We start from the raw sequence: 27,309 nt of genomic DNA on the forward strand, positions 1-27,309 counted from the left end.
TTCCTGTCTTAAAACATCGTTTTATGTCTAAAAAAAACATTGTGTAAAATTTCAAATGTCTACCCCCACCGATAGGGGTGATATTGAGGTAAATTCCCCCGCACTTAAATGCAATTTGCTCTAAAACGAGAAAAGATATCGCGACATGGGATAAACGGCAAATAAAAGATATAGATACACTCTATATTTGAGATATTTTTGTCAGAATTTTTTACTAATTATTTATAGTTGAAAATAATTAATTAATCTTTTGGGAATTTTTTTCACTATCTTCCCCTGGGTTGACACCTACTAAAAAATTCTAAAATATTGCTATGATTCTAACCTATTTTGTGAAAAAATCTCAGAAGTGTCCGTTTGGTGGAACAGTGTCAAAAAAAATAAAGTATGCCGGCGAACGCTCGGTTTGATCAGTAACGGCGCACAGTGGGCTAAACCGATGAAATCTGTGTCAAAATCAAAGAACTTTCGATAGAAATGAGATAGAGCGATGAAATTTTTAAAAAAATAAAATCTGAAACTTTGCACAATATGGGAAAAATAGGGAGATTATGGTACGAACGTTTTTTAACCTTGAGAAAATACGTTAAATATGTAGAATTTCAAGAAATCGATTTTGCAATATCCTGAGGTCGTAGAAAAATTTTGAGACCAGATTTGAAATCAGCGTGAAAAAATCTACGGGAAATGAGGTACAGCATGTTCAAAAAAAAATTTTTCCGCGTGTGGTATTGGAAAAACCACAATTTTCTCGAAATTGTGCAAGTTTAACGAATTTTCTCAATGTTAAAAAACGTTCGTACCACAATCTCCATAATTATCCCACATTCTGCAAAGTTTTAGCTTTCATTTAAAAAAAATTTCATCGCTCTATCTCATTTCTATCGAAAGTTCTTTGATTTTGACACAGATTTCGTCCGTTTGGCCCACTGTGCGGCGTTTGTATAAATATTAATTTTGTCTCAAATCCTGAGCATTAATTAAATTGCTATTGTGTTGGGATTATATATTTGTTAACATGACGTCATGTCAACCGACGGTTAATATGAAAAATAAGATAAAAATCGATTTGTATACCCACCAAGGAAAAATTTACGGCCGAGACGGTCCATTCCCAAAACAGCGACGATATTTGCGGGAATAGCAGATGCTACGGTGATTAACGATTCCATGAAGACGGAGGCACCGACTTTTTCCGAACAGAGGTTCTCGATTTTATGAGAGCCTTTTTGAACCACATATTCGGTCACTTGGCATATCGATGCCACCTCGCCTGGATGGTCACGATGGAATTCGTCGAAACGATTGAACAGCTCGGGGAACCACATCATTAAACCATAATAACCGATGTGAAAGGTGAAGTTGATGATGATCGAGATTATGGTGAAACGAAGAATCGGCGAGACGAATAGTTGTCTGCTGTTCTTCACGATGTCACCGAGCATTGTTTTACATTTATTTTTCTCGACACCAACCTTCGCCGGTTCTGGCTCTTGGAAGTCATCGAGGATTAATTCTTTTACCTGCCGAGCAAATTTCAAAATAAGAATATAAGGATAGTGTTTCTAACAATTAGGGGTAGTTCCCTTAACAACGGACAGTACCTATATAAAATTAGTAATTATATCAATATTACTTATATAATATTATAATTATTAGACTCCGGATTTTATGTATTTATACCAAAAACGAGCAAGTGCAATTTAAAACAGTAAAGATATTAAAAGACCTTAAGAGTATTAATATATTATTTTCACCACATTCAAATGATTAATGAAGAATATAAATTTATATTTTTGCATAAACATCCAGAGTCTACTGTAATATTGTTAATTTAGAGATAACGCATTACATTTGCAGGGGTAGTATACCCTCGGATTGTAACTAGAAAGGAACTAGAATCTTACTAGAAAAATGGGTCGAAACATGGGTTTGCGCGCTTCGGTTGTTTGACCTTATTTGAGCAGATTTTCGGCTGTATTATTCGACGAATGATACATTAATGTGTATAAACTTACCGTGTAACTTTCACGCGGTTTGCCAGTGTTAATGGCATAGATCCCGCGGAAGATCTCGAGCGCCTCCTCGTATCTTCCGCAGGATAGGAGGTATTTAGGGGATTCAGGGAGCAGCAGGAGCAGCCCCGCGACGATAAACGACGGAGCAGCGCAGATCAGCAGGAAGATTCGCCAGGAGTTATATGTGAACGTCGAACTCACAATGCCGATTTCATTAGGGATGATCAACCATGCTAAACCTGAAGAAAAACGGTACGATTTTGTTTACGTGTTATCCACACAAGAAACGTATAGTATTACACATATTGCTTAACACAATCAAACGTCTCACAATTTGTAGCGTTTCGAGAAGGTGATAAGCAAGATAAAAAAACAACATAACTTATAATTACTTACCAGCGACAAAGAGGTTCCCAAGTGTCCAGAAGGCAGCCATAAAAGATAACATCGAGCCTCGCTTAGACTTCGGCTGGAACTCTGCAAAGTACGACCAGATGACAGGTCCACTGCCTCCGAGGCTGAAATGACAGAAAAACGATATGGAAAACCCTATATATTATGAATTGGTACCGGTACCAAGGAGAGGACCCAAAGTAACTACATAGTTTTAGCCTCCGACCGAGCACTATTGTACGCAAGACTTGAAATGGGACACCATAAACGATGGCATGCACGTACAAACGATATTGTGTGTTACTTACGCAGCACCGTTTAGAAAACGGAAAAGCATGAAGAGTTCATAAGACTGGGTGAAGCTGGAGGCCACGATGCAAAGGGCGTTCGTGAACGAGATGGCGATGAGAACCTTCCGACGGCCCAGGGCGTCCGCGACGGAGCCCCAAGCGTACGCGCCGGCCATCATGCCGATGAAGATGATCGAGTTTAGCCATCCCTTGGCTTGCGTGTCGAGCTTTAGGTCACATTGTGCACTCGGCAATATGAAGGACATGGAGATCACGTCCATCTCCTCGCTGGTGCTGACGAAGCCGCATACCGTGAGGAGGAAGTAGTGAAACTTGCCATAGTCTAAACAAACGGGAAGTAAAATCAACTGTGTGTCCCCTTCGCTTAGAACAGGCATGCACAACTCGTAGCTCCAAGAGCGGCTCGTGACCGTGTCACCTAAATTACATTACTATTTGGTATATGTACATATGACAAATAAATGTTTATATAATATTACTAGCTGTACCCGCGACTTTGTCCACGTGCAATAACAAATCCAAAAGTTATAAGCAGAAACGTGCCCAAAAGGGGGCGGAAAAGTCGTCTTTGGTCACTAATCACGTCACAACTTTTGAACGAATGGACTCTTTCGCGAATACGGATTTCTCCTAAACCTTCCCGAAGAAACGCTGCGTCTAATGGCTCAAACCACAGCTTTCTACGTTCAGCCGTTCTCGGTTGATGCCGTCACAAACAGTCAGACCGACACGATTTTATTATATACGAGAGGGTTAGTGGTACTAACGAAATAAATTGTAATCGAAATTAACTAACTGGCGAATGTTTATAATGTTATAATATCGATAATGCAAACAGACGTCGGTAATGTAAATTTCTATTGAAATATTGATTAAAAGCTGCGACGTTCTATTGAAATATTGATTAAAAGCTACGACGTTCGTTTTTTTGTTGTACTGAAATATGATTCTAAAAGCACTTTTAGCTTTTCCCGAATTTTCCATTGTTCCGTGATACTTTTCCAATTTTTCTTATCCTACAACCTAGTTCGGACTAATACGAACCTTTTAAAAAAAGAATTAGCCAAATCGGTCCAGCCGTTCTCAAGTGATATGCGCTTACCAACGAACAGCATTTGATTTTTATTTATATAGATAGAGATTATACAGGGTGTTTCGTAACTGGTGGCACAAGCGAAATGGGGCTGATATTACATGAAAAAATAAGTCGAAAATATAGACGAAAATATTTTCATGCGAGGCCTTGTTTGCGAGAAAATCGACTTCGAATTTCCGCCGGGTACGTGCTTTAGTATATGCGAAAAGTAGAATTGGTTGATCATGGTCAGACGCGTCAGCCGCGTCAGACGATTCCTATGCAATAGCACGTGTATTCGCTGGATTTTCAAACTCGATCTTCTCGAAAACGAGTTGCCAAACGAAAAAATGTTGTTCCCTTTTTTCGACTTATTTTTTCATGTAGTATCAGCTCCTTTTCGCTTGTACCGCCAGTTACGAAACACCCTGCATATATTATTACATAGTTCTTCACCCCATGTACCCTTACAGTTTTTTATCCAAGGTTCAATTGTCTCTTCGATCGTAAGATTAAAATTTACTCTTACACTACTTCACAATAGAGAAATCCAAGATGGAAAATTTACTTTTGCACACTACTTTAAAATAGAGAGAACCAAGGTGGCTTTTATATTTTTGTTTGGACTTACCGGTAAGTTCAATAGCTTTCTCGAAATCTGCTTTAGCGTAGGATCCTTTCTCGGGATCTAGGGTCTTGCCCTTGGTTCCAATACCTGCGCAAAAAGAATCATCTCGTTTAAAGGACCGAAGAGCAGAGAAGCTGATTTAATTAATTGCTACCTACGGGCAAGTTCGAGATCCTTGGAGCTACAGCCGTTTAGCCGCTCGTCTTTTACATCACACTCTGAAATGGAAAAGTTCAAATATATGTATAGTGTCTTCATGCCTTCGGTACATCTCGCTCATGTTAACATCCGATCCTATTACGGGCTCGCTAACTATAACTTATCGCTTCGCGTTTAAGGAGTCGCAAATATCGACAGAAACTATTAACCTTTCCCTGCGAATCACCAAGTTTAGTTGCAACCATAAGAAGCACTGGGAATGATCGATTTTCGAGTAGATCGTAAGGCAAAAGAAGGTTGTTGCTCTGTGTCTTGTCTATTCAGTATTCAGATCTTGAGATTCTACTTGCAATAAGAGAATTCATTACTTTTATTCAACAAATGACACGGGAAAAGTATTTTCGTTTTGTGTTCGATTCATCGAATGATCTCCAAATAATTTTCTATTTCAAATACTCGACTCAAATAAAATAATATACAATTTTACGTGGAACTTTCCAATAAACGAATCGTTAATAAATTGAGTTGAAGGCAATGTGTTCATATAATTACACTCGTATAGAGTTTTGCGCGCTAATTCCGAATCTGCCCATCATTTTTCTCCTACACGCATAGTTTTTGAGAAGCATGACTTTGAAAAAGAAACGTATTTTTCAACTTTAAACAAATATTGTGATGTTAACATAAAAGATATTGAATTGTTCTTTACCGCAAAAGATTCTACAGACTTTCCCGAATCCAGTGATACCTAATACTAATACATTATGATTGTTTAAACATGTTTCAAACTCTATAAGATCAACCCAACAGTATATTGGAAAGAATTTTGATGTTGGACAGTGTTAACACATCACTCAATAAGTCCCCGGTCTGACGCATATATGGCAACAGTGTTGACAGACCCACGTGATCTCCGGGTAGTACTATCCTTCAAACAGTACGTGTCAAAATTTCATGGCATTCTGACCGTTATTTTAGAGGTTACAGTCGTTTTAGTGACCCCAGTTTTGTAATTTTCAAGACAATGGATAGAAAGGAATTTCGTGTGTTGTTTAAACACTGTTTTTTGATGGGGAAAAATACTGTTGAAGTCAAACAGTGGCTTGATAAGCATTATGGGGACTCTGCACCAGGGAAATCAACTATTATTGACTGGTATGCTGAATTTAAACGCTCTCTGGTCTGAACGCTCTGATCGCCCAAAATCGGCAGTTGTTCCGGAAAACATAAAAAATGTCCACAGAATAGTTTTAAAAGACCGTAAAATGAAGTTGCGTGAGATAGCTGACACCTTGAAGATATCAGAAGGCAGTATATTTACAATTTTACATGAAAATTTGGGCATGCGCAAGTTGCTTTCGAAGTGGTTGCCGCGTTTGCTCACATCGGACCAGAAACAACAACGCGTCGACGATCCAGAGCGCGATGGAAACAATGGTTAAATTGGACGAGTTACGCTTTGAATTGCTTCCCCATCCAACGTACTCTCCAGATTTGGCCCCCGGCGACTACTGGCTTTTTGCAGACATGAAAAAGATGCTTCAGGGAAAGAAATTTGGCTCAAATGAAGAAGTGATCGCCGAAACTGAGGCTTATTTTCAGAGCAAAGACAAATCGTTTTACATAAAGGGCATCGAAAAGTTAGAGGAGCGTTGGAATGAATGCATCACTCTTGAAGGAGAGTATGTTGATGAATAAAGTGGAATTTCTAAAAGAAAATTTGTTTTTCTTAGTTAGACCGGAGACTTGATGAGTGATGTGTTATCATTCAATAATGTGTGCTTATCCTGTGTGCATGATACACGACACGTACATATCGAAATTGATGTGTGTTTCAGTTTATCTATATTTTGTTTAAATAAGAATTTGGGAATACGTACTATGATTGTGCTTAGAGCCAGGTTCACTCTCTACCATTCTACGATATCGACGCAGTTGGGTGAATCTGGCGTGGTGATAGGGTCAGCTAAGAAACCTTCGTTCTCGATGATGGGCTTCGATCGATATTAAATTGATCTCGTTCTCGCGGTTTGCTGGATCTCGGCGAATTCTTCCTGCTGAATCTGCGCTGATCTGCTGCTGCTCGTCGGCGGGGCTAGGTTCTGCGCTCACTTGCGAGCTGGAACACGACGCAAAATCAGATCTGTCGTTACATAAGTGAAAAAGTGACGCTTATGCTAGCGGGTATCCATGGCCAGACGGGTGGCAAATTTTTACTGGAGACAATAACGCAGCGCGCTAGTGCTCTTTAAGGCGGTAGTCTTTTTCGGATTGTAACTAGAAAGCAACTAGAATTTTACTAGATTTTCGGTCGAAAAATGGGTCTGCGCCCTGACGTTGTTTGACCTTATACGAGCATATTTTAAGCTGGGTGAGGGCTCATTCTAAAAAGGAAGGTTAGACGCAGTGCGCTCCAGTCATCTCATAAGTCAAAAAAGTCTTTTAGAGACTTTGGGCCCTCATACTATTAGATATAAACATAATCTCGTTAAAATCATGAGAAGAGCGCACTGCATCTAACCTTCCTCTTTAGAATGAGCCCTCACCCAGCCCAAAATTTGCTCAAATAAGGTCAAACAACGTCTGGGCGCAGACCCATGTTTCGACCCATTTTTCTAGTAAGATTCTAGTTATTTGCTAGTTACAAACCGAGGGTATACTAATGAAAATAATGAAAAAACAAAGTTGACCTTCAAATGAAATCCTTGAGACACGTGTTTCACACTTTTTTAATATCTTTCATACTTTTCGAGATATTCGGCTGGAATGTTTTCAAATGAACACCCTGTATACTGAGAATGAAAATCAATTTTTATATCACTCCAGTCTGTTGCAATTCAGGTAGAAAATGTCTATTTTGCATGAACATCCGCTATCTAATAATATAATCAGCCAGCACAACTGCACTGCGTTCAGTTTTGTCGAAGTGCAGTTATCTTTCATCGAACAGTTCGAACAATCGATCGCGAATAGACGACGATATATCTCGGCTTATGGAAGATCAAGACAAGATCCACGTTTATTTGCTTTTACATCGAAACGCTTGCTTCTATGCCGGGGCGATATCACGTGCTAGAAATCAATATCAACGGGTTAAGCAGGGCTAATTTGTAATTGCACTGATAATAATGGACGTGGGCCGTAACGATTTGAAAGGCAACGATTTGGTGGTTTCCCAACGATGCACACGACAATAGACTCTGTTTACAAAGAGACTGCTGAGAGGGACGTGATTCGCATCGCAGAGAATCTGATCGTCCCCCAAGAGATAATGAGAGTGTTATTGCAACACTGTGTCACGGGGAGAGTTAAGCCCTACATAAATACGTGTTTCGAGACGCAAGTCAAACTTGTTCACATGAAAAAGTGTACGGATCAGAGATCGAAAGAGTTGACTATTTCATAGGTTCTTTCGAAGACGTAGATAATTATTTATGTTTCTCAACTTATTCGTCATACAGGATGTCCCAGAAATGTACTTCTTTCTGGAAGGAGCGATCCTGAGGACATTTCAAGTAACTTTCTACTTTGCGAAAATGCTCTCTGCGGCTTCGTCATGGAGTTATTATTTTACTAATAATTTTTTGTTTATAAACTTCTCAGTTCTTATGGACCATTGCAGATAAAAAAAGTACGTATCAAATAGTTTTCAACAAACTATATCCTGTATAAATTTCATTAAAATCGTGTTAGTTAGTGTTACATCTGGCTGATGTCCTTTGTTAGTTGAGTCAGCCTCTATACTATCGGCAATAACTGAAACTGATCTTGGAGCTAACTGTGAGACATTCTCGAGATAGAACCTCCACTGAACCAAGTGGAGGAAGGACACGCATATCTCACGCCTAACGAATCGGAATATATTCTGCAATTATGTACATGTTCCTCCTTGTCTATACTTTTTCGGAAACAGCAGCCACCCTTGGCCGTTCTCGTGACCGGAAAGATGATGAATACGTCCATGACGTTTCATGCTCCACGTTTGTTTCGAATCAAATGTTCAGTTAATGCCTCGTACAGACCTGAACATTTCGACGAAGAAATACGGAAAATTTGTTTTTTATATTAAGGTTTAACGTCGCATCAACATCTAGGACATTAGCGACGAACTTCTATTGTGTTTCTTAGATTTTGTTGAGGTGGTTAATATCTTTAAGGAATTCACTGGTGTTTGTTATATGCTTTTCGGATGTGAGGGCCGTGTTCCGGTTGATTTCAAATTTGAGTCGCTGGGTGGAGAATTTTCGGCAGTCATGTCAGACGTGGTGGACTGTGAGCGGGGAAATACAGAAAATGTTGGCAGTTCATTGAGTGAATTAAAGTTTCAAAGTGAAATGTTCAGGTCTCTGTACGAAGTATTAAAGACATCGGATTCGAGATTAAATGACTTGAATTTTTGGAGCTGTTATATGACATTTTTTGAACGCTTATTGTAACGAGAGTTTTTCATAACTTTAATTAATATTATCGTTTTCGAGGACTTTGATTTTTTAGCCGGTGAAAAGCTAGCGCGTCGATCTGGCGCGGTGCGGCGCTCCGCGTGTACGAACAGCGATGTCCAATGCGTAAATAAATAAATGTTAAATAAATGTACGTTATATATTCATACAAAGGAAAAAACAAGTAAAAGTAAGTAGCTTCCCTGGTTAATGCCTACTCGCATAAAGGAAGAATTATAACAAGTTTTTCATAACGATTAGGAGACTCCTCGTAATAAACGTGACATAATAATGCAATTAAGTTTCGTTGATATGCTCCTCTTCTTGCATTCTACACTTTTGCACGCGCCATAGATGCATACAGATACGCAGGATACTGATTGCCTCTAACGAAAGAGCGATCGCGCGATAAAAGCGTTGAGGTTATTCTTTGGTTAACGTCTTGCTAACCGAGTACTACAGACAATTATGATGTTCGTTTTCAAGATAAATCTGCGATAGTTTCAATCTCATTAATGCAGCCGAGGTATCGTTGATGGATATGGGACGATGAAACGTGCACTCCTTGTACTATTCATTGTTCGGTCCTATATATTTTAGAAACTGATTTTCTCTCTTGATATGTTCAACAGGTTGAAAATAATATAAAAGTATTTTCGAATTCGTCTAACGTTTTCAACGTTTTAAATTACATCCACTCATTTTTCTTATAAATGCATCAAATCCGCGCTGTCTAATTAATTATCATACTTCAAATAAGTAGTAAAAGTGAAAATAATTTGATCACTCTCTACGTCAACATAAGCTGTTAAGAAACTGTCCAAGCTATTTAGATGTATATGTACAGCGGCGTGCTTATACCCCTCGTGTACTACATAATAATATAATGAAGCAATAATAGAGTGTACTGGAACGGAAAAAATGTTGTTCCCGCATGAAATCACAAAGCCATGACCTTGAATTACAGATGACTGCACCCGTTTAACACACAAATAGAACACGTTACGATCGCTTTAATTATTACGTGTTCCCACAATTCTATTATGTTCGACGTAATGATCCGACGCACGTAACCGTCCGTGTTCGCCACTGTGTTTCTTCGTTCAGTTTACCATTGATCGAATAAAATCCCATCACTTTTTAAGAAAGCATTGTCACGGATGAAATGACCGGAATCACGCCGCTTACCGAATCACCATAAAAAGACAAATAGCATTCGATCGTGACGCAGTGTATGACGAATAGTGTCGATAAAACAGATTGAAACAGAATCGTGTATAGCAAAATTTAGTGTCATGGTTTCGGCAGATGGTTGGTTTGCTAAATGACTTGCGAAAAAGATTTTCCAAAAATTACAATTTACAAGGTTGCATGCAAAAATTAAAAAAAAGCATTTTTTAAAACTTTTTTATTTGGGCCCTCAATGAAAATTTAAACTATATGGTTTGTAGATCTACGTTAGTTACACACATGCTGAAAATCTCATCGAAATCGATTAATATACCCACAAGAGCTACAGTGGTTGAATGTGGAGAAAAATCATAGCTTTTCGCGACTTTTGGTCAGTTTCTCCTTAAAATCCACAGATTCTTACATCTTTCGATGAAATTTTCAGCATGTGTATAGCAAACATTCATCGACAAAACGCATATTTTTATTTTCCACACGGGCTCTAATAAGTAAGTTATAAACGGTGCCTCTTTTACTTCCTCACGTAATTCTAAACTATCTAAAAACAGAAAATTGATTATTATTTTGGAAAAAGGTGTTGTGTTGTATCGGTTCAAGATGGGGTACATGATGAATAATTAGAAATTAATAACTAAAAGAGAGATATGTAATTATGTTTTTTTGATGGATAATACAATAGTAAACAGATGGGATATTTGTAATAGCATAAAAAAGAAAAAAATTAATTGTCGACCGTGACAGGACTCGAACCTGCAATCTTCGGATCCGAAGTCCGACGCCTTATCCGTTAGGCCACACGGTCGTTGAAGGGTAGTTTCCTGAAATTAGTATTTCTACAGTGCTAGATCTGTTGCCCCCGTAACGTTTTAATATGAAATCAACTCGGTACGCAACAGTTTCAACAATTTATTTGTAACATTACCTTATAGAATTTATATGTTATATAGATATTATCATTTGAAATAACTGAGGACCATGTTATTCGTTGAAATAAGCATGTTTGGATTTCTGGCGATCGTTTCTTGTTTATGCTAATGTTATTTATGCATTATTAAACAATCTTGGATATATTATTATTGCGAGTGTTTACTACAGAGCCCATCATTATTTCTTAATCATTGCCAAATATGAATAGCATTAAAATTGTCGTAAACTCTTTTTTGAGTACACTGAAAGTAGCAAATAATATAACAAATTGTTTATTGTAAGTGATAAAATTCTCCTTTACACTTCTTCATTTTCTAGATTGCAGTCGAAGGAGTTGCTGCTATAAAGAAACATCTTCACGCTCGAGTAAGTGGAATAAATTAATGAAAAGCAATAAAAACTCAAGTACTGTTTCAAATGTGCTATTTTGAATTTGTGGCGTTGTGGTATCATTTTGCACAGATACAACCTGTTACTAACTGAGCAATAGATACACAAAACGAGAACTGTAGTTATTCAACTATATTTGCGAAAATTTACAAAATTGGATATTGCGCTACCCTTTTGTCGCGGAGTATACATACAATCGTTTCTTGTGAAATCAGTTATAGATTATTTTTCTAATTGTAAAGTAAAAAACCTGGGACCGGTGATTTCGACAGCGGTGTCGGTAGGTTTATTGTTAATTCCGATTTGATGTCGAAGAGAGTCAAGATCGAGAGTAACTTCCAAGATTTGCACAAGGATTCAAAGATGGCGACACAATTTCCAGAAAAATACCAATTCAATACCTTGGCCAGTTACATCGCAGACCCTGAAGCCTCAACTATGTAATTGAGAGGGGGGCGTGTCGTAGCTTAATGCCGTTCTAGAAAACGACTGAATATTAGCAGACATTGACGGACATCCTGTACCAAATACTCGCTAAGGAGGCGACATCACGCGTGTCTCTACGAAACTTTCCGCAGACTATGCGGAACGCGATTATCCTAATCAACTTTTGCGAAATTATGCGGAAACAAAGACGGGCATATTTTCTATCCGCATAACAAGCGTCGGACGAAGAATAACAGCCGAGGCAGTTGTACTTTTAAAACAGAAACCAGAGTTCTGAAAATAATTATCGATTATCAGACGGCGAATTATATGTAGGGATGGGATCAAGTTCAATATGTACTCACGAATCCGAGTCAAGTTCAATAACCAAGTTTCATTTCATGGGTTTCGATTACTACTTAAAAGCAATAAAGGTTAAATTAAATTCGTAACTATTTCAGAATAATATTTCCTTTAAAATACTTGGTTTTATCCTATTCCTTTTTTTATCCATGATATTTCCTGCTTTTGAAAAAACTCTTTCTGAAGATACAGAAGTGGCCATTATACAAAGATAGTCACGTGCAATTTTTGATAAAATGGAGTGCTTGATTGAATTTTCACGCCAAAATAATAACGGGTCTTTCTTTGCGTTCTAAATATTGTGATTTTACAGATATAATTTGTAAAGTCTCGTTGCGTAAGCACGCGAGTAACGATGGGTGGTCGAATTTTACGCGAACGTTAGGTCGATTAACGAGAAATCCTATCCGGTCGATTAATTAATAGTGGTAGGAAAAATGATCAAAGAAAACTTGTTCTGTTTATCGAGTGCGTGTACACGTTGCACCTGCGGTACGCATCGTTGACGGTAGCAATTACATCAGCCGGATCATTCAACTCAATTTCGTAACGGATAATTGACAATTTAACTGATGTAGTTAATTACACCGGCGTGCAACGACCTCAATGCGGAGTCGCAAACCCTTTATACCTTTACAAGGTGCTCCACTCCGGGACAAAACGATAGCACACTATCCAACTTACAATTAGTCGATTTCCACAAATGTCGTTGAATATCTACAGTTTTCACACACTTTCACACACTTTAAATCAGAATAACTTTTTTGTGAATGGACCAAACGACACCAAAAAAATGCATTTGGTAGGAATTGTGAAAAACAATAGTAAAAATTGATTTTTACGACTTTTTCAGCTGGTCTAATCACGAAAATTTAGAAGATGTGTTTGGTCATCTTGTATAAATTATATACGCTCCGAAAATTTCATTGAAATTGGTTTACGAGTTATCAACGATCAAAAGTGCTAAAAATTGCAATTTTTCAAGATTTTCTGCCTTCTTACCACTTTTAATCGTTTATAACTCGTAAACCAATTAACCAATTTCAATGAAATTTTCAGAGCGTAATAATATCATTTATACTTTATACGAGTCGACCAAAGACATCTTTTAAATTTTCGTTAATGGCCCCGCTGAAAAAGTAGTGAAAATCAATTTTTACTATTTTTTTTCGCAATTCCAACCAAATGCATTTTTTCAAAATATTTTTTAGACGTCATTTACTAAACTAATTCTTCCAGCCTTACAGAGAAATTGAAGTCGTTTGGTCCATTCACAAAAAAGTTATTCTGATTTAAAGTGTGTTGAATCAGTTATGCTCGTCAGTGTATATTGAGCAAGATACCTTGCTGTAAAATAAAACGACGCGAATCAATTCTATTATTCTTATCCATCTGTGTTAACGAGGATGCAGATGTTAGTTAAATTTAATTCACAGAAATGAAGAGAAATATCGACAAATGTGTACTACGTAATTGTTATTAATATTACTAACAACGCAAGAGACTTTGAACTTATCTTTCTCCGCTGCACGTGTCGAACAAAATGGATTGTTAACGCATTGTGTGTAAACGGACGAGTAAACAAAAGAAGATCATTAGTGCCAAAACACAACTTTCTTTCGTCCGTCATTTTCGTCGCTAATACATCTGCGTACATTCAGACTTGAGCTTTCTAAGGGATGTTGGAGTATTCGTTCGACAGTAGGCAATAGTATTCGATGATGTCATCTGCAGTCAGTATAGTACCTACGCGGGGCAGTATAACCATAAACCTTTACTGTTGGGAGACAACTGCAAACTCAACGCGGTCAACGCGACCTTGACCATACTCCTAATTATGAGGCACGTGCCTTTCACCCTAAGGGAGAGGTACCTTTTATATTTGCTGTAGTCGGTTCTAGGGGAAAGAGACCTGACATAAATAGTACACTGGTAATAATCATTAGGAATTGGATCAAGTGCCTCGCAAACAGGTTCGAACTTTGATTGATGGAATTCGAACTCTTTATAAGTACTTCGAAAAACAAAAATAGTACTCCTAAGTATACTCGAACCTATGCCAGACAGTTTTGAACCTTTTACAAGTACATTGGGCAACGGAAATAATACTTGCAAGTATATTCGAATTTTGGTCGAACTGATTCGAAACTTTTACGAATATCGTACCGGAAATTCTCTGATTCTTCTAATCATTATTTTTTTCATCTTTAAGATCAAATATGTCGTCCTCAATGCATAATTTAATTCAACATGTGTACCTGTAATTTCATAATCCATCGGAAATACTATTCTTCTATAGTTACGAATTTAATCAAGAAAGTGCTTAAAACCTACTATGCAGTTCTGATTTCCAAGATTCGAGTACTACTCGCGAAAGTTTCGATTCCTTTCAACATCGAAGTACTTATAAGTATCTTTTCGAAACTTATCTTATTGTATAACTTATAACTTATCTTTTCGAAGTACTCATTCCGAGGTTCGATATCAGTTTGTATAAAATGAATACTTTTCAAATCTAATCATTGAAACATTATTGCTTTTATACATATTGAAGTTGATCCCATCCCTAGTAATCATAGTAGCTTCGTTTGACACCCCAAGTGTTGGCCCAGGTCACTTCAAACGAATGGCATTCGGCTCTGATCGAAGAGAGGTGAAAACTATTACATCTATTAATCCTTCAGGGACATCTGTACACCGTACTGACTCTAAACAGTATTCGAAATTGATTACACAAGATTAGATTATATTAGTCGACTGCGGCTCTTTATGCATGTATGGCAGAGTTGCGCAGAATTACAATTGAATTACTCCAGGAATTATAATTACAAGGTAATTGAATTACATAGTAATTCAGTTATATTGTAATTCGTAATTGCAATGGGAGTACAATTATAAAATAATAAGTAAAGTAAAAGTAATTCGTAATTGCAATTAATTTAATTACAATGTAATTCGTAATTGCAATTAGAGTACAATTATAAAATACTGTGATATATAAAATACAATACAAATTATAAATAAACGTAGGTCAATACACAAGCAGTTTTAAAGATGTACCGTTTTCTTAAACCTTGAAATACAGGCGTCCAGAAACGAGTAAGTTATTTTGCATATCTCCACCGTAGGTCTAGATAATAGAACATTGCACGAAGGCGGAAGGAAAAGATGCAGTTTCTGTAATTGCCTGATAAACTCCAATCTCCGTTCATCAAACGTGGGACACTGCTTTCACCACTTTTGATCGTTTATAACTCGTAAACCAATTAACCAATTTCAATGAAATCTTCATAGAATATATAATTTATATACCAAACACATCTTTTAAATTTTCGTTATTGGCCCAGCCAGAAAAGTCGTAAAAATCAATTTTTACTATTGTTGTTCCCAATTCCGACCAAATGCATTTTTTCAACATATTTTTTAGACTCCACTCGCTAAACTAATTCTACTAGCCTTACAGAGAAATTCAAGTCGTTTGGTCTATTCATGAAAAAGTTATTCTGACTGAAAGTATATGTGATCAGTTTTGCTCCTAACTGCATTGTATAATACGAAAACTGTAGTTATCCAACTACATTTGTGATAATTAACAAAATTGGATGGTGTGCTATCTTTTTGTCGCCGAGTGTACATTGTACACGCATACCAAGAAGTAGTAATGCCATGGAAAATATATTTTTGTATCAAGTTTTACTACAAAACTCTCTCTTCAAAAAAAACAAAAACGTGAGATGCTTTATCGTTTTGCGTGGGAGTGTTATGGTCTCTGTACGAGACGATCGAACCCCGTGAAGCTGGCTTTGGCTGTGTCGAACGGCCTTCAGTCGGACGCGATGTATTGTCGCAGATTTCGATCGAACCTCGGCTCGGGTATCACTCGTGATCGCGGATCGAACGGTGGAAGAGAGGAAACGAGGTCAACCTGCTCTCGAAAGCTCTAATCGGCGTGTCAAGCGTGTGGCACTGAAAGTAAGGCGGTTTGTAATTATCGTCAGTCTCGCAAGGACATAATAATCAGTCTCGTTGCCGACAAATTTACCGGGGCGGCCTGGGGGAGGCGGGCAACAGTGCCGTCGCTGAAAAGCGGTGTCATCACACTCGTTAAGATCGGTTCGCACCACGGCACTTCGGCTAATTGACACGTTTTCGACAAACGTTTCGCCGATTCATCCTCAAGATCCATCGCGGACGCGTGTGTCCGCGCAAATCCAGCGCCATTCATCAGCAACACTATCTTTTTATCAGGGATCATAACTGTTGTAACCAAAATGACGAGCAGAGTCACTGGCAGTGATAGCCGAGAAACGTTTCGAAAAATATTCGAATGACTAATATATTAGTCGCAAAATTGGTTCTTCTCCTATACTTTCTCTATACATATGTTCTTTTATCTTTTGTCTCTCTTATCTTCGTCTCTATATCTTCCCTTTTCTATTTCTCTCTTTCAAATTCTAGTCATCTCCCTTAGCTTAAGTTAACCCCTTGCACTCGGAGCAATTTCAGCTCGAAAATTAAACATTTCTTCCGACCTAGAACATTTCCATTCTCTATGATTTTTGAAATTTTATGGATATGAAATTGGTATAATACCTCATACCTCATACTGTCATATTTCATAATGTAAATAATATTTTGAATAATGGTACAGCAATTTTTAGTGGCGCCTCAGAGTCGCCATTCGAGTGCTAAGGGTTAATTCTTCTGGCGTGCTGTGGGCCGTTCCACTATGTATAATTTTAACTTTTGCCAATGCTCGTGCCGCTTTTATTTTATACACCTAGACTTATTTATTTATTTATTGACGAGTGGTTGCGTGCGCGTGCGTATGCGTCCAAATAAAAGAATGTCTGCCACGCAGAGGGACATATTGCTCCCCCGCGCCGAACAGTGGGACCTTTCGTCCAAATCGGAGACAAAATCAAAGAACTTTTGATAGAAAGTAGAGCGATGAAATTTTTTTTAAATTAAAGCTGAAACTTTGCAGAATATGGGAAAAATGGGGAGATTACTGTACGAACGATTTTTAACCTTAAGAAAATTCGTTAAACATGTAGAATTTCAAGAAATCGATTTTGCAATATCCTGAGGTCGCAGAAAAATTTTGAGACCAGATTTGAAATCAGCGTGAAAAAATCTACGGGAAATGAAGTACAGCATGTTCAAACAAAAATTTTTCCGCGCGTGGTATTGGAAAAACCACAATTTTCTCGAAATTGTGCAAGTTTAACGAATTTTCTCAACGTTAAAAAACGTTCGTACCACAATCTCCATAATTATCCCATATTCTGCAAAGTTTCAGCTTTTATTAAAAAAAATTTCATCTCTCTATTTCATTTCTATCGAAAGTTCTTTGATTTTGACACAGATTTCGTCGGTTTGGCCCACTGTGCGCCGCACACCTCACCAAAGTTTATGACGTATTCTATCTAATTAGCCCTCGCCGAAAGGCGATAACGATGTACCGCCCCCGAGCATCATGTAGCTTCGGGGAACGATTGCCTGAATAAACGCCTTTATTGCTAAATAGGAGATAATCCCGGCACTGGTGAATAGTGAATATATTCACGTGTAACTGGTAAGTAATTAATTATATTCTCCAACTGCATTCCAGTGTCTTGTTTTTATTTTTTCCACTGGATACAAACCGCGCCAGGGAGGAAAGTAAAGCGCGAGAGACCACAACAACTTAGCAATTCAATAAATAAAAGAATGGGAGCGAGTGGTGTTGATTCGAATCAGAGATTCCGATTTTCCCATTCACTCGCATCTACAGCGTTTCTGTGTTTTTAATATTGGACGGCACGACGTAGAGCGACACTTTAAATATATGAATTATTCAATTTTCTAGTGCAATCTCTGCGAATGATTTGCACACCTGTCGTGTAATCATAATTCAGAATTAATAGAACATGCGATGTTTTTATTTTTCTAGTTTGCATCGATGCAGATTATTTCGTAATTAACGATCGTTGAAATTACACTCTTTGTTCTTGTTTGCCCTAACGGTTATTATTCTATTCAACCATTATCGTTGTTATCAGACCCCGGATCTTTATGACTAAACTGCGGATTTTATGCATTTATGCGCAATTTAAACCAGCGGACATATTGAAAAGATTTAAAGACATCAGTGTATTGGTTTCAGTTTAATCATAGATAATTAGAAGAGGAAAGAAATTTTTATTTCACTCCTCTGTCTTGCAATCAATGCAAACATTTTTTATTTTGCATAAAGATTCGCAGTCTATTTATGACAAATAAAAAGGTTGTGCATCAATTGCAAGGCACAGGGGCTAAATCATTTTTCTTCACTAATAATTCTAATGTAATGAAGATGTTACAGTGTGATATTCTGAAAGTGTTTTAATCTTTGCTTGAAATTGTGTACCGACTCATTTCTACTACCACGCTTATATGAACTTGCCGTGTTGTTGTTGTTGTACGCGTCAAATCTTGTAATCTAATTTTAAACCTCTTCCCGTAGTCCAATGTTGATGAAATTTTGTATACACACTTGCATCCGATGACAATATTTGGCGCCATACTAGTGGGACCATAATTACTTAACCTAACCTCTTCCTTCATAGGAATATCCAGATTTAATAGGATATTTATTTATTGGCTATAAAAACGGGATAATAAATTATCTAATCGTGACACAATATTTCCCTTTTACAAAAGATCTTGGTTGAAATGGTAATTAAAATCGATTACAAGTAGGGTTGGGATCAAGTTCAATATGTACCCACGAATCCCAGTCAAGTGCAATAACCAAGTTTGATTTCAGGGGTTTCGATTACTAGTTAACACATTACCGACCGGTGATTATTGCATAATTTTGAAAAATCTATGTTACATGATTAAACACTTTTTAATGGAACCTTCAATTGCAACAGTAATTTTCATTATGAACTAACAAGTCACCCTCAATAACGTCATCCAATAGTTTCATTTAAGATAGCAATGTAAAAGAAAATTTCTATGCTTTCTTTTGGTACAGCACAATTATTGAAAATCCTGTTAATAGGCTTCCGGTAGGTAAAGTGTTAAAAGCAATAAAGGTTTCAATGATTATATTTGAAAAGTATTCATTGTATACAAGTAGTTATCGAACCTCGGAATGAGTACTTACAAGTTTCGAAAAGATACTTCTAAGTACTTCGATGTTGAAAGTAATCGAAAAACTTTCACAAGTAGTACTCGAATCTTGAAAATCAGAACTGCCATAGTAGGTTTTAAGCACTTTCTTTATTAAATTCGTAACTATTTAATTGTAAGAATAATATATTTCATTTACAATACTTGGTTTTATCCTATTCCTTTTTTTATCCATGATAAAAAAGGGATCCCCAACCCAATAAGATGCTATCGCAACAGCGAAACAAGCATTTTATTCAAATGAGTGGTCTGATCAAACGAGCACTTTATTGAAATGTAGTCATTGTTCGTTGTTGCATTATGCATGTCAGAGTTAATTCAACCAACCCGGAATAAACGGTAACGATAACTACAAATTGGAAAAATGTTAAATTTGTCGTATAATGTTTATGTATTAATTCTCCCCATAAAAACAGAATTGATTTACTGAAATATAACTACATACACCGTGTGTAGTTTAAGTAATCTCCATCGCAACGGTAGGTTAATATAAAGATGAGAAAAAAAAAGTTAAACCGACTTCGAAAAAACGCACTAAAAAGTATAAAATAATTTCCATTTAATTGATGTGAATACACACGAACTTGAATACAATACAATCTTTTCGGAGGCGGCGCAAAATTGAAAATTTTCGACACTGGAAATTACGAAAATCCTTAAATTCTTCTACATGCTTTCACATATATTAATGTATCTTCTCTTCCCACGTACTGATTTCCAAGCTCACCATATTCCAGTGAAATCATAATCAGCAACATCTGTCATTTGGAAGATTTTTAATTTTTGCGCCGCCTCCGAAAAGATTGTATTGCATTTAAGTTCGTGTGTATTCACATCAATTAAATGGAGATTATTTTATACTTTTTAGTGCGTTTTTTCGAAGTCGGTTTAATAGTTTTTTTTATAAAATTTTCCAAATCATAATTAGGATTATAATTAAAGGGCCAGAACGTAAAATTTTTAGGCTAGGGGGCCGGTAGCAAGCTCGAAGATATTTACATGGCTAGCTAATTCTACTCATAGAGCAACGAAAACAACCAGGTTCAAAATTTCTTGATTAGGAAGTGATATTTTTTATTTTACGTAATTTGATTTATTTTTTCGTGTCCATTAACCTCGCGGGCCTGATTAAAAGCAGGCGGCGCGGCGCGGCGGGCCGTAGTTTGCCGATCCCTGCTTTACACATCGTTGATATTTGTCAAATTCTGCCCTACAATCCAAAGGACAATGTTCCCCTATAGAAGCCTCGTGTGCTCCGATCGTGGTAAACAGGAAGCAATCATCGTGAAATCATGCTTTTCGTACTCACTTTTAATCTATTATAGCGATCAGCCGTCGAGTCTTCCTGCGCTTCGAGGTGTCGTCGTTCGCACTTTCGTTGACTCGCGAGAATCGTTAATGTCATAGAGCTAGTACGAATTTCACACAGCAGCGCTTCTATTATCACCTTGCACTTTATCACTGCGGTAATTGTTTCAACGCAATCGCATTTTCGTAGCCGGCGAACTGTTTGTCGATGACGGTCGAACAGAGCAGCGCGAAGAGGACGCTTGGTCCTTGGTCCAGGTGACGAGGCTTGGATAAGGACACGCGTTGCTCCAAGAAGTATACCCACAAAGATCTTCGATCCTGCGATCGTGTGCTCGAAGAAGACGATCACACCTTTTGTTCTCTGAGCACCGTTTGGTCATTCGTTGAAGCAGGAATATATATTCTTATTCACTTGGGTCGCTTCGATCGTTCGATGACTTCGACCTCTCGGAAATTGTCCTAAGCTGTCTGTGTATCTCCGATCTTCTGCACCGGAAGGAAATCGTCAGAGAAGATGCTCGAGCGATCAATAGATCCAATGGCTGTAGACAGATTTTCGGCAACTTCCGATTTCGTTTAAATTATTTTCGAAGTGTACGATCTGACAATTGTAAAGTTTAACCGAGCGGTTCTTCTTCGAATGGTTGATATTCGATCCTCGAGCTCCCGACTCTAGGTTCTTGACACTTCCAGGAGAGGAAGCTGTTCGGAAATCGTAGATACACAGCGAGTCTGACAATGAGATAACACGGAGATTCGTTGGCTCGACGATGATCGACGGTGGTCACACTGATTCTCCGACACGATGTCCGTGATCTCTGGTTCGAATCGTTCCGGTGTACGTTTCAAGTCAACATTTAATAGGCTGATCCGCGAGAGACGGTGCGTGGAAATGAAATGAGTGTCGGAGAGCATTGAAGCGCTAAAAGCTACCTGCCACCTCCCACTAACTATCATGGTGGATGCCTGTCGAGTAGTAACGTTACCGTGCGTTTCCTAGTCGATCGAGTGACATGCCGATGACAACCGCGAAGGGGGATGTCCTCGTTAGTTGTCTCTAAGGACACGTGATTATTTAAAAGGGGTTAGACTCCTCTTTTTCCACGATTGCAAAGGCGCGGGATTCGCGTTCTCATCTCTCGATAATACGAAAATGGGGTTTTTCAGTAGTCAAAAACGCTGGATAAAAGATCGATCTAGGCCGCTGTCGCTCTCCAAAGTCCTGTTTTTTCGTTTACGAGGCGTAATTTACATTATTCGGAAGCATACAACTGCGGATGTGGCTATTTTCATAGCTACTACTAGATTTTTGTTTTTGATTGTTCGACCACGCGGATGCGTGTGAACGAATCCATATAAGTACGTCAATGTAAATAAGGTCCGCGCGGTTTCCGCTGTGTCTGAACGGGCTCTAAAAGTTAAGAATATCGTATTAAAGTGGTATTTTGTAATTGACAGTAGAAGAAAAAATTCAAGGAATCTGCGTGTCACAACGTTAACTTTTTCCACAGCAGAATGTTTGATTAGAATAAATGCAGAATTTAATTAGAATTAATTAGAATGTCCGTGTTTAATCGGAACGGTTTTACATATTCTTGAAAGATCAAGAAACTACACGGTTCTTATTTATAGAATAGAAAATGTATTATATTATACAGGGTGTCCCAGCTAACTTGACCACCTTGAATATCTTTGTTGTTTTTAAAGATACGTCAAATGTCTGAAGGACAAAGTTAAATGGTAAAATGGGGCTCATAAGATACCAACAAAATTTTTTTTTTCATGTAATTCTTTTTAGAGATATGAAGGTCACCTTCATTTTTTTTAAATGGAATGAGGTATTTTTTAATACATCAATCGATGCAGCTGGACATTCGTTATAAAAAAGTAGTAACCTATGTATGTCGAAAAGTTAGTAGTTCAGGTGATATTTCAATTTAAATAACTCTAAAATACCATTACTGTCGTACTAAAACGTTAGTGTTTACTTACTTATGTAACGTCTTAGTACACACACACACGACAGTAATGGTATTTTAAAGTTATTTAAATTGAAATGTCTCCTGAACTACTAACTTTTCGACATATAAAAGCATTTATTCCTAAACTTTTTGCATCAACGGCTAACAAAGTAATCCTACAATAGCATCACAAAAGGTCGTCCGAATGGCATTTTAAGGGTGATCTGTTTTAAAGGGTATATGGATAGTTATTTAACCGACTGTATAATTTTTCGAAGCGCTGCTTCGCACTCTTACGTTTTTTTTCGATTTTATATTCCCGAGAGGTACGATTAAATGTTTACTAGACGAAGACAGCACAAGAAATTGCGGCAGTCCTTCGTGCACAGATGGAATGAGCCTTGCCCCAGTGACGCCGAGGTCGACATATATGTTTCCATTTTTCATATTATCTTACTCGAGAAATCAGTTCCGCGGCGCGGCGCCACAAGTGCTCCAGCTTTTGTTTTAAATTGACGCTAACTCTCTACCGCGACCGTTTTCGTATTTATCTTTATAATGTGCTATCTTTTTGCCGCGGAATATAGGCAAAAATAATGAATTTGATAGTTCATGAAAGTAAATATTTTAAACTTCAAAATGAGACCCCATGTTCCAACTAATTTCATATATGAAGACTTGATTATTTTATTCTATAAAAAATGTCGATTTTACGTTTCTTTAGTTCGGTTCTGTTACGTCACGAAGGCCATATTTTCGTTTCTTGTCTGTTTCTCGATTCAAGAAGTTTTTATTTTAAACAGAGAGAGAGAGAGTTCTGCGTGTTAAGATTAAATCCTCTGATATAAAAGTTTTGTTATTTGTTGCTGTATGTGTGTTGTATTAACACCTACTATAAAAGGAGCAGGAATAGCGCGCATATCGGTTAACTTGTTTGTCGGAGTGCTAGCTTTCAATCCCAAGGATTTATTTTATGGTTCTGGTATCGATGATTCATGCTACGATGAAAAATGGGTTTTGTTCGTGGTAGTTTAAATTTTTTCTCGAAGTCTGAATATGCAGTTTTCTCGAAAGCAGCTTTCCAAAAATCGCACCAACGATTATTAAAACATTGATCGCACAGTTCGCTTGAAAGATAGGGCTAAATGGCACGGTTTTTATATAATTACTTTTTATATAATTCACAGTTCTCGTTTATTGCATAAAACAGGAAAATTCTTTGTCTAAAAAAAATCTCTGTTCCTGAGAACTGGTGATTGAACAGGTAATGTATGATTAATACTTTTATACAGTTTCCAGTGCAGTTTAGGAAAGAGACAGTGCTGCTACTAGTGCAAAATTTCGAAACCTCGAGGTGCTGTATTTTTTCCAACCCATTTTTCGTGTTTAAATAATTAATTAATCAACTAAAAATACACACCACCGCCTTTGTACATGTCCTGGCTATGTCGATGAAGAGCGATTTTTTCGATTGGAACGATAAATCACTCTATATTTACGAAAATCTGTCAGTGGCGGCCATCTTGTGATATCATGCTTGCTTCGGATGCCTCGTGACAGACGGTATCTGCCGAATATTACAAATTATTCGTCGATAACGTAAGAGTATACATTTTGGGCACCGGACAGACATAGATTTGACTTTTAGGAATCACAATTGACCGCTTCTGAACTCCTCATTGCAATGTTGAAGCGTTATTTTGTGTTCTTATTGTAAACCTTGTAATTTTATATACGTATATGCGCGCCGGCAACCTTAAATATATGTATATTTCTGGGTAAACAAAATGTAGAAATAACAGACGTTATTTCAGCTGTTCTGGAATAATGAATAACACGATCTGGCACAATAACCGATAACACGATGACGAATTAAGAAGAATGATCGTTCCCCGGCTTAATCGTGGCGGCAACTATAGCAACAGGTGGTCGGAAATCGCCAAAAAGTAAACATAGAAATTCCACGATAGATGTCACTGTGTACGGGACACTTGAAAAATTTGAAGAATCATTTTTCCTACATCCCGAAGATCTATCCAATAAAACCGAAACCCGCAAATTTGTTTCGACCGAAAAGGTGGCAACCCTGAATGTACCGTAAAAGAGCAAATGTCGCGGCGCGAACGTTGGCGAATTTTTCATATTCCGCGGTTCGTGTAATTGCGCGCTCGTAATCACTCGAACGAATTATCCCTGGCTGATTGTAACCCCGCCGGAACACGTGTTCTCAACATCAAGACCTTTAAAAGTGGTTCGAACCGGTTGCGTTCCGAGAATAATACAATGCTCCAGATCTTTCCGATGTCCCCGCGCCACGATCCTGGATCTTTAATTACGCGAAATTCGCGCGGACTGTTTGCCCGATACACGGAAGGTCGTCGTATCGTCAACAATGACAGACAGCGCCCCCCCGTGCCGAATAATGGAACACACGCGAAAAATGTTACCCCCCCCCCGCGACTCTGAATTAGGGCTGTAACTCCTTCGAAGGTCGAAGATTTCGAAGCTTCGAAGCTTTGAATTTCGGAGCGTCGATTTCAGAAACTTCGAAGTTCCGAAGTTCCGATGTCACCGAATTTAATAAAACTCATTAAAAGTTTGTTTGCAAAGTATTATTTTTTAAGTACATTCGTGATATGATCCCGAAATTTATTAATAGAATGCAATCTTTTAAATTTAATTTAATTACGAAAAATCAAAACGGAAAGTTCAGTGTCAGTCACCGGTGACTGAAAGTTAATATTGTAAACATTTGTGTAAATGGACCTCGGTCCGTTCATAATAAATAATAATAATAAAATCGTGACATGGTATGGAACTCATAAGTTACAACTTCATACGTTTCGAAGACTTTGAAATTTCAAGCACTTGGAAGACTTCGAGGCTTCGGAACTTCGAAACTTCGAAAGTTCGAAGTTCCCTTCGTTCCTTCGAATCCTTCGAAGCTTCGGAAAAGTTACAGCCCTACTCTGAATCTCCTCCCGTCGTAAATTCTATTCCCCAAATATTGGACTTACGTCACTCGATAACTGTGCGGGTCAAATGACGCGGAATGAATTGCTAAATTTCACGTTGAGTGACTTTAACCACTTCTATTGCGATGTGGCAGAAAACACTACGCGTTCGAAACTTCGGTTTATTTAGCGGCGTGTACGTATGTTGTACATGTGCATACGACACAAGAGGATGAATCCGAATCGTCAAACTGTACTTCATCTTGATTTATAGAGACCTGTCATTTGTCCGCCAGCGATTCTGCTACTCTGCTAGACCCTACGTTGGCGACACTGGATTCACGGAGCACTAGAAGTTACCATTTCGCATTAGTTTAAAAAAATAACAGGAACGTGTCCATACAAATTTTTAGCTACAGTAGCGGACGAAAGATTAAGACCGCTCTATAAAGATGACGATAACTTTTTTAATATTGTACTATACGATTTGAACTTTTTTTGGGAAGCTAGAGCAATTAGTTTACTAAAGGGTGTGAAAAGAAATTTTTTCAAAAATTGCGATTGATCGGAATTGTTGAAGAAATACTAAAAGTTGAATTTTTAACTGGAAGTAAACTTTCGGCCGCTGCTGTATATTTTCTATAATACAGAGTATTTCACCTAACTCGACCACTTTGAATATCTTTGTTGTTTTTAAAGATACGTCAAATGTCTGAAGAACAAAATTGAATGGTAAAATGGGGCTCATAAGATATCAAAAAATTTTTGTTTTTATGTGATCTTTTTTAGAGATATGAAGGTCACCTTCATTTTTGTCAATGGAATGAGGTATTTTTTAATACATCAATCGATGCAGCTGGACATTCGTTATAAAAAAGTACTAACCTATGTATGTCGAAAAGTTAGTAGTTCAGGAGATATTTCAATTTAAATAACTCTAAAAAGAATGGTGGCTATGTAATTGAGATTGATAAAGCTGTATTCTTTAAAATTGAACCATTGCATTTTATTTTCAAATCGGGTACGAACTTACAGGTATGCAATCACCTGATACATAAAATCCGCAGTCCATTTATCACGTTAGATACGGTAGGCCATTAAAGATTACCACCAGACCGAGGATTTTTATGCGGGATAAATAAAAATTGCATTACTTCCAAAACGTAGAAGCTACATAAACATTTACTTCGTTTCTTAATAATTAGAATCAAATGGAAATAATACAATTCTTGAGATTGTTAAAATCGTTTTTACAGATCATTTAGCAAACCAATGTGCTTCTAATTGCTTACAAAAACATCAGGTCGTTCGGTACAATTATAAAAAAATTTATACTGTTTTAAAGTGCGTTCAAATACTTTCGTGGTTCACTGTAGATAATTTTTCTAAATAATAATGGACGCGCGTGCACAACAGCGTCCGCATGAAGGTCACCTTCAGAACTTATGGCGGGAAACATGTAAGGTTGTTCTTTACCAGAACGCGCGCATACGTGCGAATGGTTTATATAAATATTTCAATAGCTTTATAAGCTTTCCAAGAATTTTTTCGACAAAGTTGTTATCAACTTCTCTGGGAAACTAGTTATGCAAGTGTATGCTT

At 37.6% G+C, this 27,309-nt stretch overlaps 1 protein-coding gene and 1 non-coding gene across 5 annotated transcripts in view; both read right to left on the minus strand.

Moving 5' to 3' along the window:
- LOC143207529 (synaptic vesicle glycoprotein 2B) overlaps positions 1–27,309 on the minus strand; it is a 42,545-nt gene that overhangs the window by 1,194 nt on the left and 14,042 nt on the right. For 2 of the 4 annotated variants that reach the window (XM_076421126.1, XM_076421127.1), the window contains exons 2-8: positions 6,465–6,703; positions 4,584–4,643; positions 4,429–4,512; positions 2,720–3,044; positions 2,415–2,536; positions 2,019–2,257; positions 1,082–1,523 (exon numbers count right to left, since the gene is read on the minus strand). In XM_076421126.1, coding sequence (XP_076277241.1) covers positions 1,082–1,523; positions 2,019–2,257; positions 2,415–2,536; positions 2,720–3,044; positions 4,429–4,512; positions 4,584–4,643; positions 6,465–6,501 — 1,309 coding nt within the window. In that variant the 5' untranslated portion in view covers positions 6,502–6,703. Of the gene's footprint in view, positions 1–1,081; positions 1,524–2,018; positions 2,258–2,414; positions 2,537–2,719; positions 3,045–4,428; positions 4,513–4,583; positions 4,644–6,464; positions 6,704–20,790; positions 21,611–24,173; positions 24,321–27,309 lie in introns of all 4 variants that reach the window. The other 2 variants (XM_076421128.1, XM_076421129.1) reach the window with 2 other exon arrangements.
- Trnar-ucg (transfer RNA arginine (anticodon UCG)) lies at positions 10,944–11,016 on the minus strand. Its single transcript has one exon. It is a non-coding gene; the product is annotated as a tRNA-Arg (tRNA).

The sequence above is a fragment of the Lasioglossum baleicum genome, chromosome 3 (genome assembly GCF_051020765.1).
Source record: "Lasioglossum baleicum chromosome 3, iyLasBale1, whole genome shotgun sequence".
NCBI classification, from domain to species: Eukaryota; Metazoa; Arthropoda; class Insecta; order Hymenoptera; family Halictidae; genus Lasioglossum; species Lasioglossum baleicum.